Source organism: Sorex fumeus, unplaced genomic scaffold (genome assembly GCF_029834395.1).
Source record: "Sorex fumeus unplaced genomic scaffold, SorFum_2.1 ptg000128l, whole genome shotgun sequence".
Lineage (NCBI taxonomy): Eukaryota > Metazoa > Chordata > Mammalia > Eulipotyphla > Soricidae > Sorex > Sorex fumeus.
The window spans coordinates 44773468-44789875 of NW_026606185.1; the positions used below are offsets into that span (position 1 = coordinate 44773468).

General features: G+C 38.4%; 1 protein-coding gene across 2 annotated transcripts in view; it reads left to right on the plus strand.

Annotated features, from left to right (window-relative positions):
- The window catches only part of PIK3C3 (phosphatidylinositol 3-kinase catalytic subunit type 3), a 119169-nt gene that overhangs the window by 57900 nt on the left and 44861 nt on the right, over nucleotides 1-16408 (plus strand). For both annotated transcript variants that reach the window (XR_008795530.1, XM_056137944.1), the window contains exons 12-15: nucleotides 481-571; nucleotides 6579-6646; nucleotides 13050-13155; nucleotides 14742-14858. Coding sequence is in view for 1 of the 2 variants with exons in the window: in XM_056137944.1 (XP_055993919.1) it covers nucleotides 481-571; nucleotides 6579-6646; nucleotides 13050-13155; nucleotides 14742-14858 (382 nt within the window). In the remaining variant the exon portion in view is untranslated. The remainder of the gene's footprint in view (nucleotides 1-480; nucleotides 572-6578; nucleotides 6647-13049; nucleotides 13156-14741; nucleotides 14859-16408) is intronic.

Genomic DNA, 16408 nt, shown 5'->3' on the forward strand with positions numbered 1-16408 from the left:
TTTGGAAAATAGTCATGAAAAGCAAAATTGACTTTTTAAAAATTGTGCTTATTAGAACCTTTACTATTCATAATTACAACAAATTTCCAAGAAACTTTTACTCATAGAATTTTTTTTTTCTATAATATGAAGTCTCTATTGGGCTGGAGCGATAGCACAGTGGGTAGGGCGTTTGCCTTGCATGTGACTGACCTGTGTTCAATTCCTCCACCCCTCTCGGAGAGCCCAGCAAGCTACTGAGAGTATCTGCCCTGCATGGCAAAGCCTGGCAAGCTCCCCATGGTGTATTCTATATGTCGAATACAGTAACAACAAAGTCTCACAATGGAGATGTTACTGGGCCCTCTCAAGATGTCTCTAGTATTACTACATAGGTTGATGTAGTAACATCAAAGTAATGTTTGACCAGACACAGTTGAGGTGCGCTGTGGTACAAATTTGTATATCTATATCAGTGAATGTTTTCTATTATTCTTTCAGCTCCCAAATTATTACTAGCCCTCTTCCTCCAGTGTCTTCCTCTCCTCCTGCTTCTAAAACAAAAGAAGGTTCTGATGGTGAAAATCTTGAGGTGAGTTACAAAGCTTTTCAAGTTTTCTCCAGGGAAAATACCATCAGAAAACATTTTATGTTGATCTTTAGAACACTGATTTTGATTAATCAGCTAAATACTCATCTTTATTAAATAACATATTTTATGATGCATCTTTATGACTTTTCTTCTCAGCAAAATATTCCAGATAATCATCAATCCAAAGAATTTTATTGGTTCTTAGGGCATATAATTGGATTCATATGCAGTGTGAAAATAAACTGGGCTTAAATATTTTATTAAAGAAATACAGAATATTTATTGTTAACATTATGAGCACTATGTAATTGTCAGTGTTTGTGATTACATTACAGGAATCTGATTTTGATACTAGAGAAAATACAGTAGGCATCTATTTTAAACTATACAGAAATTAAGAAAAGATCTTTTAATTTTAGGTAAAACAGGTTAGTGCTACGCTGCATGTAAAATTGAGTGTATATTGTAGAAATTGTTCTACTTTGTATTATATTTTCCCAAAAATTCTAATTAGAGAAGAATGTTTTATGCTCTTCATATTGAAAACTTACTCTTTTGAAAATATATGCCCTGGTATTAGAATATAAATTGAATTGTATGCTTTGACACTGTTCTAACCATATTACCAAAACTATAATTTTTCAAAGAAAATTTAGTTAATATTTTAAACATGCATAAATGTTGTTTTTAGTTAGATTGTAGGTATCAATCTTAATAACTGCATGGATTGTTTTAATTATTAGTTATGACTCAGTGTCTGCCAATAGTCTCAGATAATGAAAAGAAAATTTCCAGTCAAATAATAGAACATCATTAGGATAGCCCTTTTAGGAATCATTCATCTCCAGTTTAACTGTTTTGCCTTTCCAGATCCTATTGACTTAGTTAATAAGTACTTTTTTTCTGTACTCTTGTTATACACTAGAAACTATTCTAGGTGCTAGAGATAATGCAGCAGAGAATAAAACGCTTAAAATCTTTGTCTTCATTGTTTTTACATTCTACTGTTCGGATTGATGGTAGACACATAGTTGAGCAGAAATATATATATATATATATATATATCTTTTATGAGGGCTGGAATGATAATATAGCATGTAAGGCATTTGCCTTGCACGTAGCCAACCCGGGTTTGGTTCCTTTGTCCCTCTGGGAGAGCCCGGCAAGTTACTGAGAGTATCTCGCCCGCACGGCAAAGCCTGGCAAGTTCCCTGTGACGTATTCGATATGCCAAAAACACTAACAATAAGTCTCACAATTTGTTGTGAGACACTCAAGCAAATCAATGAACAACGGGAGGACAGTGCTACAGTGCTACATATATTTTATGGAGAATATTAAATTAGAAAAGGAAGATAGGGGAAGGTTGGATGCCATTAGGTACTTGCAATTTTCAAAGGATTGGACAGGGAAGGTGACCTTAGAAGTGCATCTTTGTAAAGATGAAGCAATTTAGGGAACAACCATATGATGATACAGGGATGAACATTTCAGAAAGAAGCATCTGCAAGATTAGAGACCTTGAGAGCTACACTTAACTGTGCTTAAGTGACAAGATGCCAGAGAAATGTGGAGAATGAGAGAATATATAGGCTTGTTCCTTCCCAACTATATACCTCTGCCTTGGATAAAAGTTTTGTCCTGTTCTTTAGTTCTTTCTTACTTAATCCCCAGGTTGACAGTAATTATTCTACATACTAAAGTAGCTATATGAAGGTTTCTACTTGTGTTTTCATTCATTTGTTTGTTTGGGAGGTCACAAAGCTTTAATGCTCAAGGCTTATTCCTGCTGGCAGTTCTCAAGAGACCATATGCAGGGCCAGGGATCAAATTTGAGTTAGCAGTATGCAAAGCAAGCTCCTAACTTGTGCTGGCCCTCTACTTGTACTTTTAGTCACCTTTTATAATTTTATCTTTAAAAGGTAAAATTTTTATCTTTAAAATTTTATCTTTAAAAGTAACACATATCTTCAGTATGTGTTACTTTGGCTAATGCACACTTTCATCTTTAAAAAATAACTGAAATATTATTTCTCTAAATTGATCTTAAAATTTATAGTATATGTTCCTATATCACAAATGTTTTAATTTTCCTATATATATATGCTAAATATTTTGTTTGTTTGTTGTTGTTGTTGTTTTCTTTTTGGGCCACACCCAGCAATGCTCAGGGGTTACTTCCGGCTCATGCACTCAGGAATTACTCCTTGCGGTGCTCAGGGGACCACATGGGATGCTGGGGATTGTGCCCAGGTTAGCTGTGTGCTAGACAAATGCCCTACCCGCTATGGTATCGCTCCAGCCCCATGCTACATGTTTTTTTATGGAAAAAAAAGTCAATGAAACATTTTCTATTTTTTTTTAAATACATGCGTAACTAAAACATTTTGTCCTCATATAGTCAAAAGATAAATCTAGGTTTAGATTCTTCACGAAAAATTCATGGATTCATATTACATTATGACTATCTAATGAAAGTATTTGTTCTTTAAAAAAAATTAAATGTGGTGTAAGATTTGAGTTTATAATTGGAGCTAAGAAGGCCTTGGGAGATTGTTCACATGGCAGTGCACATGCCTGTTGCCCAGCGTGGACACTCCCTCCTCCAAGCACACTAGCTGTAGCCTGCTGACACTTGAGTGTTACCAACCAGAGCACCAAAGCTTCAGGTCCACATCATTATTAATGGCTCTACATCCCACCTCCCCGTAACCCTCTTCACCCCCAGCACCGCTCTTATCTGGCCTATTTCAAACATAAAATAAAATTGGAAATAAGATTTCTCGCTACCTCTGAAAGCACTGACATGTACCTGCTTTGTAAGAGCAACCTCATTACTCTTAAATTCTGCTATTACATTTCTGCTTCTAATCCACTGATCTCTACACTTTCATCCGTCCACTTAATATTTGCTTTTCCTCTGAATGTAAGTTTATCAGATGGGTCATCGTTTTAATCATTCTTTTATTAGTACTTTCATTTCCCCTTGCAAAATCTCATCACAGACGTAATTATCTAATTTCCTTATGCCTTCTGCTGAACAGAAACAACACGTCTTTCATATTGCTATTCCTAAGCATCCAAGCATCATGTGGGTCCTCAGCACCACCTTCTCACAGTTCTCTGATACTTTCTTCCTTTCATTCATACCGTTTGTACTCCATCCTTGTCCTGTCTCTCAATCTACATGACTATTCTGTCTCTTATGTAGGGGAAGAAGCAAAATCCATAGGTTAAGTATGGTTTCCTTTACCCATCATTATGTTAATACACAATACTCCTCATCCTTTCTCTCTACATTTTGTGATTCTTATAAACATTTTTGTTGTTTTGCTATGCTAGGGATTGAGCCCAGAGCTTCACAATCTACAAGTTTTCTACCAAGCTGTACCTCCCCTGCTGTCTGTTATCCTTTTCATCTTCCATCCCATTTCTTTTACGAAAGAAAGTGAACTCTGTTCAAAGCTGAACTCTATTCTTTGATATGAATATTCAGTTATCTTAGAAATTCACAAATTAGGCTGGGGAGATAGCTCAAAGACCTGAAGCATAAGCTACTTTGTGCTGAAGCTTTGGATTTGATTTCTAACCCTCCACAATTCCCAAGAACTAAGCCAGGTATGGTCTTCCAAGCACTTCCTGGATATGGATCCCAAAGCAAAGCAAAACAAAAAGATTACAAGTGGAAAAATGAAACAAAAACTCCCTTGGTGCTATATCCTTTGAAACAGCACCTTGTTTTCTCAATTGCCTTTGTATTATGTCTTCGCAAAATATATATCAGTACTGGCGCTGGAGAGAGAGAACAGCAGGTAGGGCACTTGCCTGGCACCTGGCTGACCCAGGTTGGATCCCTTGCACGCCGTATAGACCCCTGAGCACCACCTAAAGTAATTCCTGTGTGCAAAGCCAGGAGTAAACCCTGAGCACCACCAGGTATGGCCCCAAAACAAAACCAACAAGCAAAAATGTTTCTCTCTACTAACTCTTTCTATTCTTTATATCATTCTGGTCTTTGCTTCCGTCATTATATAAAAACTCTCTGCTCAGGTGATCATTGACTCAAACCTCTGCAATTGCCCATACTTTTTCAGATTCTCTCAGCAGTATTCAGTAAAGTAAATGACTCCCTTTTTGAAAACCTAACTCTTCCCATGGTTTAGATGATATCATTTATTCCTGTTTTCCTCCTCACCTCCCTGGCTATTCCTTATCAGGTCTCCTTAGTCAGCACTTTTCCTGCTGGTTGACACCTTAATGATCCTAAGGGTCCTCTGTTCCCAATTTATACTCATGCACTAGGCTGGACTGATAAACTCACATTTATAGTTCTAATGCACATCTCATATCTGAGCTTTGCATTCATATATTCACAGATACCTACTTGATCTCCTTTGTATATCTGACAGGCATTTCAAACTTCCCAGCCCACTCTCTAGATTTGACCCCCACCTGGAATTTCTATCTCTAATATAACAAGTCAAACCCTTTGTTAAATCCATAAATTTAGGGCTTGTCAGTTTCTTTCTTAACCTTCTTTCTGTCTATTTGCAGTTCCTTTTATACATCCAAAAATGCTGCTTAAATTTTACTCCAATCTCACATTGGACTCTTTGAATATTGTAATAGCAGCTTAACTTTCCACGAGTCTCAACTTTTCCGAGCAGTATGAGTCATTTTCATGAAATGTAAATCAGGTTGTCTCTCCTGCATAAGATCTTTTGAATATTCATTGTTATTAAAACCTACACACAGAATTAACATTTAAGTTAATTCCATACTCAATAGTGACCTTAAGGATCTTGTGTAATTTGACATTGCCTACCTTTCAGCCTTTATTACTTCAGTATATGTATGTGTGCGTAAGTATGCATAGATATACATATATATGCCTATATACTCACACTAAACTTTTATACAGTGCCTTTTCTGACCATCCAATCTAAATTATTTCATAACCTTTTATGTCTCTCTCTTTCACTACATATTGTTTCCAAGAGGACAAGAACTCTATGAATTATGATATCCTTTGCGTTCCATATAATTTCTAACTAGTTTAGAATAAATACTGGATGGTAGATGATATGTTTTTAAAAATCACAGTGGCTGAATTTCTTTGAAAGTATTAATTTTACAACTTTTTAATATTTTAATATTTTTAAATCACGAATCACAACCATCCTGTTATTCGTCGATTGCCTCGAGCAGGCCCCAGTAACGTCTCCATCCTAGCCCTGAGACTAGTACTATATTCAAGTCTCTTTAGGAGATTGAGACCCATCATTGTTACTGGTATTTGGCATATTGGGTACACCACGGGGAGTTTGCCAGACTCTGCCTTGTGGGCAGGTTACATTCGGTAGCCTGCCAGTTTGTCCAAAGTAGGAATGAGATAATAAGATGTCATTATAAGATGTCGCGCAGCCTCATTCCTGTGGCCTTCCGGGAGCTGGTTTTTATAGTCTCTGAGTCTTGGCCGTTGATGGGATTACACGGCGCCAGGGTGCCAGTTGGTGAGTGTGACCCCGCCTACTGGAATTCAGAGGATCTGGGTGGAGGATGCTCAGCCCCGATCCGAGTAGGCTTAGAGATCTCGACCCCGGGTCCACTTGCCTTTGTTCCTCTGCCGGTACCTTCAGGTGTGTGGAGAGTGGTCTCAGCATGGTGGTGGCTGGTCCTGGAGGTCTTCGACTGCCGGAGCCCTGGTCGGGGTGCGGAGGAAAGCTCAACCTGCTCCCCTCCAAGGGGCCCCGGCAAGGACAGCCAGGCACGGGGGCAGGAGACTGCACTGTTCTCTTCTGGGATCTGGTTTTTATAGTCTCTGAGTCTTGGCCATTGATGGGATTACAGGGCGCCAGGGGGCCAGTTGGTGGGTGTGGCCCCCGCCTACTGGAATTCGGAGGATCTGATGGAGGATGGTTTTAATTTTTAAAGACAATGATAAAAATAGTCTTATTGCTCTCCTTTTAATAGCATGATTATATAATATCTGTTCTTTTTTTCTCAGCAAGATCTCTGTACCTTCTTGATATCACGAGCCTGCAAAAACTCAACACTCGCTAATTATTTATACTGGTATGTGAAATAATTTTCTTTTTATTATAAATCTTTTGGGCTGTCTTTCTGAGACTATACACTGAAAGGTAGTTAAAAATAAGGTATGAACAATCATCAAAAGCTGAAATTCGTTATTTATATCTATCTGTTTATTTTCCTTTACAGCTGTGCTCATGATAAAGCTTTTTACACCATTTTTTTCTTCCTTTGACTAACTTTCCAGGATCTAAGATCAAACAGAATAGTGACTTTTTTTTTTAATTTAGTAGCTGTTTCTCTTTTATTCTATTTAATGGGAGTTTATTTAACAGGAGTATCTGTTACTGTCACATTATATATCATCATGCAAAAATGATGATAAAATGATGGTTAAAAAAAAAGATGAAGTTTGAAGTTACTTATATTGTAGATGAGGAAACTGACCTAGGCATGATGCAAACTACAATTGGTGGAACTGAACTGAAAGGTTAGGACATTTAACTAGCACTTTACCACTTATAGAGTATTTTCAGTAACCCTTTCTTATATGTCTCACTTAAGGAATAATCAAGAAAGTGCAGATACTCTCTAGCATGCATCAGAATGTATTTCCCAAGTTAGGTGAAGGAAAGAAAAAATAAGGCACAGAGAGACTAACTTCCTGAAGCATGGATCCCTTTTACCGTCCCAGAATTCTGTAAAGGACAGGTAGCTTAAGCTACAAGAGGAAGGGTTCAATAAAAGGAAGCACTAGGGTTGGCCATCAGGACTAGGAGCCTTACTCAGTTTTGCAGTGTAAACTTGGGGCAAAGTAGCTGATGAAGTCCTGACTGGTTCTCTACAGTTGTGAAAACACTCTTAATTTCTTGACATGCTGGTTATTATGTTTTGACTAAAAATTTTCTCTGATTTTAACTGCTCAATTTACTGCTTACTTATGGATTGTCAATAACAGTCCATATTGAAACTGCTATTTTTTAAAGTATAATAAGCTATTTGGCTTTTTATGAGTAAATTAAAATACTGCCTTTTTTCAGACTTATTTTGGAAAAAGTTGATCAAATCTAGCCTTCATCAATTTTATTTTCACACTCTAAGAACATTATTATTGTGGTAATTTTCCCTGTAGATTAGAAATAGTTTGTCTGAAAACTAAATCTTTTACCAAACACAGATAATCATTATTTAACTGAAATAATAACAGCATTGATATTTAAATAAGTAGTTTGGTTTCAGCCCTTATGTTTCTCTTTACAATGAAAAAGTGCTATCAGTAATTTCAATGAAATTAGCTATTTCCACCCTCCTTTGAAAGCAGATCTCCCCCACCTTTTTTTGGTATTATTAGTAGAAATAGAAATAGTTCCTTTACAGCAGTTGAATATAAAATTTATAAAACTATTTCAAATTAAATTTCAACATGTTTTTAATAATATACTAGCAGAATTTTTTGGCTAGTTGTTAATCTCCATTTTTAATTTGAAGGGATAACTTAGAATTTTTCAAATTAGTAATATGAGAAATTCTACTGTTAGATAGCTACTATTGTAATATAACTGCTTGCTTCCTAATTTTCCCTGTATTCCACTCCATATTCTAAAGTAATTCACTGTTGTTATGAGGAACTTTCCTTCTGAAAGTATGAATAACATGTAAAAGGAAATCTAAAAAAAATTGTGGCAAATTATCCAAGTTTTTTGAGCATGTACAGGCTTCTTATGTATTTTTAAATTAATTATTTTATACAATTTAAAATAATTTATTAAGAATTACCTCTTAGGTGTTTTTATTCCTTTAGGATATTTATGGAAAGTTCCCTCTGTCTCAGAATATATAACCTGTGGTATTTAATATTAAAAGTGCTGTGTACACAGTTTAATTTTGTGTTGTTTTATAAGTAGGTATTCTTGGTTTTTTTTTTTTCCCCAGTAGTAGATGTGGATAGAGGTTCTGGGTATTGAACCTAGAACCTTTTGTATAAAAGGTGTGTATTCTAACATAAGGCGCACCTGCAAACTCCTAAAATTATAACTTTTTTTTGTATTTGACTATAGGCCAAATTTTAGTATAAAACCTGAAATTAATTGTTGATTTGATTTCTTTTTTTTTTTCTTTTTTTATTTAGTTTTTGTTTGGGGGCCACAGCTGGCAATTCTCAGGGGCTCCTCCTGGCTCTGTACTCAGGAATTATCCCTGATGTTGCTTTTGGACCATATGAAGTGCCAGGGAGCTAACCCAGGCTGGCCACAAACAACGCAAATGCCCTCCCTGCCCACCAGACTGTTGCTGCAGCTCTGAATCTATGATTTTTTAGTACAAGTAGAAAGAGTTTTCAGACGACTCTAAAAGTAGCAAAACAGTAAGAAACCTATTAGTTTTCTTACTAATAAGGCAACCATCTTCTTCAGACAGAGCCCTTTATTTCCTTCAAAGACACAAAACGAAGCACAGCCCCAACAACCAGTCTTAGAAGCATTTTTTCAAACTTGATTTGGATTTGTGTTTTCTTACTGTATCTCTGAGCCATTGAAGCATTAGTATTATGCTGTGTGTATTTACTTTCTGCAGAGCAATTGTTCCTGTGTTTATTGTCAGCATATTGCATATTCAGAAATAGGTATGAAGAGAAACCTATTGATGTGGACTTTGGCCTTTAGCTATATCATTTTATTTTGTTATTGTTGGATAAAAGTATAGAAAATAATTCTTAATAGTTGGGTTTTTTGTTTTTTATATTTTTTAATTTTTTTTTTGATTTTGGATCATACCTGGCTGTGTTCAGGGATCACTCCTAATAGATGGGGGGAAGGGGTGCAGTCCTAATTAATGGGTTGGCCATATGGAGTGCTGGGGACAGAAACTAGGTCAGCCGTGTACGGGTCAAACACATCCTACTTGCTGTACTATCACTCTGACCTCACAAAATGGTTGTTTTTTGTTTTGTTTATTTGTTTGTTTGGCTTTTTGGATCACACCTGGCACTGCACAGGGGTTACTCCTGGCTTTGCACTCAGGATTTACTTCTGGTGGTGCTCAGGGGACCATATGGGATGCTGGGAATCGAACCCAGGTTGATCGTGTGCAAGGGAAAAGCCCTACCGGCAGTACTATCACTCCAGCCTCTGAATGGTTTTTAAATGACCATTTTTTTTCAAAACTCTGAATATGGACAGCATATAAATATACAGGTATATCTATAATGTATAGAATATATTATATAGAAAAGTAATAATCAAATGTAGCTATTTCACAAACTTAACTCTTGTGTAACAAATAGGTTTTTCAGTTTGTTTTTTTTTTCCTTTTTTGTAGGAGTACTGCTATTTACTCAGCCACTGATTAGCTGATTGAATTGTGCATGAACTCCACCTTACTTTTTTTTTCTTTTTCCATTTTTTATAATTTTATTTATTGAATCACCGTGAGAGCAGTTACAAAGCTTTTGGGTCTAAGTCTCAGTCATACAATGAAAGACCCGTACCTTCACCAGTGCCCATTCTCCACCACCAAAAATCCCAGTATACCCCCATCCCACACCCTCCCCCTGCCTGTGGGGCAGATGATTTCTACGTTACTCTCTCTCTATTTTGATCACATCCATTATTTCGACACCAGACCCACCATTATTTAAGATTTTACCCCAACACTCAGATCTGCTGAAAAGGCAACAATAGACAATTTGTGTTCTATTGCTGGTTATGAATAACATATGATGTCGTGTGGGTGCAGTAGGGCCATGTGGTTTTGAAATTCTGAAATTTTAACACTTAAATCTGGAGGGATTTCTGCCAAAAGCCACTGGGTTTAGAGATCTGCTCCTGAATCTCTGGGATCATGGCCGTTGAGCAGCTTGATGAGGAGCCAAAGAGGCCATTCATGGGCGATGACTTGGGGTCTCATTGGGGTGTGGAAGACAGGCCTGGCTCCACCTCCCCCCGCATTCTGTGAGACCCAACAAGTTTCGTCACTGCGGGCCCAAGCCTGACTGTTCAATGGCCTCTGGAGGATGACAGCCACCAAGTCGCCAAGAGGGAGCAGGCAGAGGGACAGCACCCATTCCCCCCTGGGGTGGCCCGGCGACAGTAACCTACTGTGGGGTCCGGACACATTTCTGACAAAAGCTGCTGGGTTTCGAGATTTGTTTCTGAGTCTCTGGGATCAAGGCCGTTGAGCAGCTTGATGAGGACCCAGAGAGGCTGTTGTGGGCGATGACATGGGGTCTTGTTAGGGTGGGGAGGACAGGCCCGGATCCACCTCCCCCCCCCCCCCCCCCCCCATCCCGTGAGACCCAACAAGTTTTGTCACTGCCGGCCCAGGCCTGACTGTCCAATGGCCTCTGGAGGATGACAGCCACCAAGTCGCCAAGAGGGAGCAGGCGGAGGGACAACACCCCTTCCTCCCTGGGGTGGCCCGGCGACAGAAACGTACTGTGGAGTCCAGATGCATTTCTGCCAAATGCCACTGGGTTTTGAGATTTGTTTCTGAGTCTCTGGGATCATGGCCGTTAAGCAGCTTGATCAGGAGCCAGAGAGGCCATTCGTGGGCGATGACTTGGGGTCTCATTGGGGTGAGGAGGACAAGCCCGGCTCCACCCTCATCCCATGAGGCCCTGTGTGTCTCGTCACTGGGGGCCCAAATGTGACTATCCAGTGGCCTCAGACGGATGGCGGCCACTGGGCCGCCAGGGGGAATAGGCCAAGGCACGAAACCTATTCCCACCTGGGTTGGCCCAGCACCGGTAGCCTACTGCAGAGACCGGACACATTTCTACCTAAAGCCACTGGGTTCTGAGATTCGTTTCTGAGTCTCTGGGATCATGTCCATTGAGCAGTTCAATCAGGAACCAAAGAGGCCTTGCCTCCAATTATATAGCTGAGCCGGAGGTGGTTTGTGAGTGTGTTTCCCACATACCTAACTTTTGGCCGTTTACTTTCTTGGTAAACTTTGCCCCAAGTTTTTGGGGTCTGGCCAAAGGCACAGCAGCAATTTTGGGGTATCTGGAAGTCTGAAGGCACCATGAGGCTGCTGATGCACTCGCCTCACAGATTGACCTGCTGGTGGCACCATACCCCCAAGGTTTTTCAGTTTTAATTGGCTGTATTATTTCCTTTTGGACTACTTGAATTTCTGTTTCAACTGCTCCAAGTACTGAAATTGTGATAACTGAATACCCAGTGATCTATAGTTGTGTAGACAACTGCTTTAAAATATTAAATTGCTTAAAATCAACCTTGTAAGCCACAGAGGGAAGTCATATACTTTTCACTCTGTGATCTGTTGGACATTAGGATCTATAAATTGTTTTAATTTTTTTTTTATTTTTATGGTTATTCTGGTATGTTGTATTGAAAGTAAACTTTTGATGTTTTGACTTTTGTTGTTGTTGTTGTTACTCTTAAGACCTTTCAAGGTAATAAATACAATGTAAAACATGAAACAAAATTCCCAGGAAACAGGTAACAGCAGGTAATCTTACAGTGGATACCTGGAAAGATTTTCCTGAATTTCTACTCCAGGATGGCAGGTTCCGAGGGAACACCTTAGTGTGCTTACCTCAATGAAAAGAGGATTCAGTATTGATACAGATCTGGGTCTTCTAGTCTTTTCTGATTTTGTTCATATTACAGGATGATGTTATTTTGAGATGAATTTTCTTTCGGTAGCAGTATGTTGGCTTGATTAGTTTTGAGAGGTATTTGAAACTTGATCTTGATTATATTTATCAAGACATATCTTCTTGATATGTCAAGAAGACATATCAAGAACTAGCTGAAGCCATTGTGTTTACTTGGTGGTCAAGGATACCCTAATGAGGATAACAATCTCTACACATTATGGTCATTTGTATTACTTATTTTTAATAAGATTGCTGTATAAACACACAAGAATAGACAATGTGTGTACTTAGATGATGGAGTTAATCAAGGACTTGAAATATTAGATGTTATGAATTGGATGAAAGTCAGACTAAATTGACAGTTTTATAGCTTAAACAATTTATCTCTTTGCAATTTCTACTTAAAATCCTGAAATGACCAAAAATTCTGGTAAACTGTACCTAGTGAATATAGTTTTATCTTAACTGTTTTCAGATTAATCATGTAAAAAATGTAAAATGTTTTGGGACTGGAGTGATGGTACAGCAGGTAGGGTGTTTGCCTTTTATGCAGCCTACCTGGATTTGATCCCTGGCACACCACATGGCCTTCCTAGCTCACCAGAAGTAATTCCTGATTGCAGCGCCAGGAATAAGCCCTGAGTACTGCTGAGTGTGGCCCCCGACCCTAAAATAAAAGCCATAAATAAAATAAAATGAATAAAATGTTTGGTTGCTCCTATGTGATTATTTTTGCAAAGGTGAGTAACCTGTTTTAATGGAAAGGTATCTACAAAATAAATAAGTTACATTTCACATTGTATATATTATTCAACTTCTCATTAGGTATGTGATAGTAGAATGTGAAGATCAAGATACACAGCAGAGAGATCCAAAGACCCATGAGATGTACTTGAATGTCATGAGACGGTTCAGCCAAGCACTGTTGAAGGTAACTGTTTACCTTGGGGATTGGCAGACACAATGCAGGGACCAAATCTAGCATGCTGCTTTTTTTATTAGTATGTCCCATGAAATAAAAAAATTGGTTTTTGTTGAAAGCAAGATCAAAGCAATGATAAAATATTTGGCATCTGAAAATCACATAAAGTTCAAAAATCAGTGTTGACAAGTAAAATTTTACTGGAACTGCCACGTTCATTTGTCGCCGTTTTGCTGTGACTGCTTTTGCACTGTAATCACAGTTGAATTATTGGAGTGAAAACTGGCCAATGTGGACTGAAGTATTTATTGCTTGATCTTGAGTTCATTGACCGTTTGTTTAATGAAATATGCCCATGCATGGAACAAAAATCAAAGGTTCACTTTCTCATTTGCCCATTTTCTGTTTTTTTTTTTTAATTTTAGTCAAGGACTGTATGGCATTTCCAGAAATCTGTATTGCAGATATAGATTATGAAAACTATGTTTTTGCAGTGACAGTTTTTAGAGGTTTGTAAATGCTTTCCTTTGGCGTTTTGCAATTCTTAAAACGGTATCACAGTTCAACTAACGGAGAGTGCAGCACTATGAAAACTATCAAGATATTAAATCTGGGATATGCTACAGAACTATTTTAATTCTTTCATCTGCTGTTTTATGCTGTTTCAAATTTAATAACAGTGGATCTGAAATTTAGTTCAATGGGCTGAGAGCAATGCATTGCATACTGGAGACCTGGGTGAGATCCCCTTAGCACTACAGCATCCTCTGAACATCAACAGAAGTGATCCCTGAACAGAGAGCCAGAAAGAACTTCTGGAACTGCTGAATGCAACCCCGAAACAAAGAAAGATTTAGCAATAAACTTTTAAATAAAGACAAAACTTTCATAAAGTTCTCAGGTCAGAACTTTATACCAAACTGTCTGTCAAATAATGAGTCTTATCTCTGTCTGCCACATAGCCTTGATCATACTGGGAAGAAACGTTGACTTCTCTGTGCTTAAATTTTCTCCTCTTTGAAATGACAATGTTAATATTTGCCCAGGTGCTCTTATCAGCATAATTAGAAGGATTAAATAAGAAAATGTATTTACCATGTGAGCTGGGAATCACTTTCTTAAATTGATAGCATTAGTTTGTAGTGACTTGTATTTTATTAAGCATGTGTTATATTGCTGTCTGTATAATACTACTTTATTTTTAGTAGATTTTTAGTTCCTTGAAAGAAATATTATTTCTGCCATAATGTGTCCCGTGCATTTCTGAATACATCATAGGTGTCAAGATATTTATTGAATTAATACATTATTGAGTGAATGAAATCTAGATACATGATTGTATGGTGGGGAAATGTGCTTTTTTTATGGACTACTATTTTGCTGAAGATTCAGTTAGTTTTCAGCTAAAAAAAATGTTTAGCTAAAGTTGTAGGTTTTTTATCATCTCTGAGTCTAGATAATTAATCTCTTTCAATTTCACTTTGTGTTGAAGTTTGAAGCTATTAGAAGAATAAATAAAGATCAGCCATGCTCTTCTGGAAACCCTGATCATCATGGTACATAGAAGTAATTTTCTTTCCCTTTGATCCCCTCAGGGCGATAAGTCTGTCAGAGTTATGCGTTCCTTGCTGGCTGCACAGCAGACATTTGTAGATCGACTTGTGCATCTAATGAAGGCAGTGCAGCGTGAAAGCGGAAATCGTAAGAAAAAGGTAAACCTATATGCCGTGCTTTCAGGTTTTGACTAATAAAATAGCTGAGCTTGGCACTTGCGCTTTGGGGTTGATATATTTTCTGAGGTTCTTAGGAAATTATAGTAACATAAACACTGTATGAAGGAACCCTAGGTTCAAGCCTCAGAATCGCATAGTTTCCTGAGCACCAAGCAGGGAAGAGCCCCTGTTAGAGCCAGGTGTTACCCCCAAACCAGAAAACTAAGCCCTGATTATTATAAGGTGTAGGCTAACACTGTTTTTCTCCTTCCTGAATAGCCTCAGGTAGTTTAGGTTTATTGGGTTGCTCTCATCACAGTGCTCCCATTCCTCTGTGTTTATTTGTAACTTCTTTCTTTGTACTCTGTTGACTTATAAATATTGTTTTCCTCTCCTCCCAAAGTCCTTTGCATAGTCTATTCAAAGCAATCTCTTTTTTTGTATGGACACAAGACATGCTTTTGTAATGTGACTCTCAGTAATATTTCCCTCCTGGGCATCTGTTCTCTCACCTAACCCTCAGCTGCCTTTACTTCCTAGCACCCCCAAAAGCAGGGTCCCGACGAGGGAGTGGATGGAACCAGGGCAAGCGGTAAGCTATGTGCTACACTGGCATTGAGATGGGCCTGGCCAAAGTGCCATAATGCTTAACTCTCAGTTAAGAGCTTGGTCATGGACAAATGCTGTCATGATCCAAAAGTAATAACTAGATTTGGACCCTACTAGGGTTAGGGATGATTAATCTGGCCTGAGCTCTGTAGTCTGAGTTTGTGGCAAGATGTTCCCAGGAGAGCTGCCCTACAAGCCTCAATGATATCCCTTACTGTGTCCATACAAAAAATAGCTAGTATTGATATGTTGATAGTTATTGGACTGAGGAAAAGAGAAAAGCACCTTGGGAGGTATTTTGCCCTTGGGCAGTCAGGAAGGGCTTTAAAATAAGTTTTAGGTGAGCCCTCAGGAAGGACTTTCTTATGTTGATTTTGCTACCTGACTGAGTATAGTGTCAGTCCAGACTGCAGGGGAGTTGGAGAGACAAGAGAGCTGGAGAGAGGCAAGAGAGTGATGGAGCCTAGGAGAAACAGGAATGTGGAGAAGATTGGGATAAACTGAAGCTAAGACCAACCAGCCTAGCTCTCGCTTCTTCCTTCACCAGCTGTCCCAATCCAGGCCACACACAGCGACTCTAGGGCACCGAAAGCGGGCAGTGAGACAGAGCAGTCCAGAGAGCCCGTGAACACACAACCTTCTGCGTGCATAGCTTTTTACAATATGCTCCTTATTTATGAGTCCGTGTACATGGATTTGATCCTCACAGTTCTCTAAGTTAGGTATCAGTGTTATCTGGTGATAAGGTAGAGATAAATTAACTTGTACATTGCCCCAGCCAGTAATGGAGTTGGGATTTCTGCCTATATTCAGAGTCCTTATTATTTTTTTTAATTTTATTTATTCACCATGAGATATAGTTAAAAGCTTTCATGTTTGAGTTACAATCACACAATGATCAAACATCCACCCCTCCACCAGTGCACATTACCCACCACCAA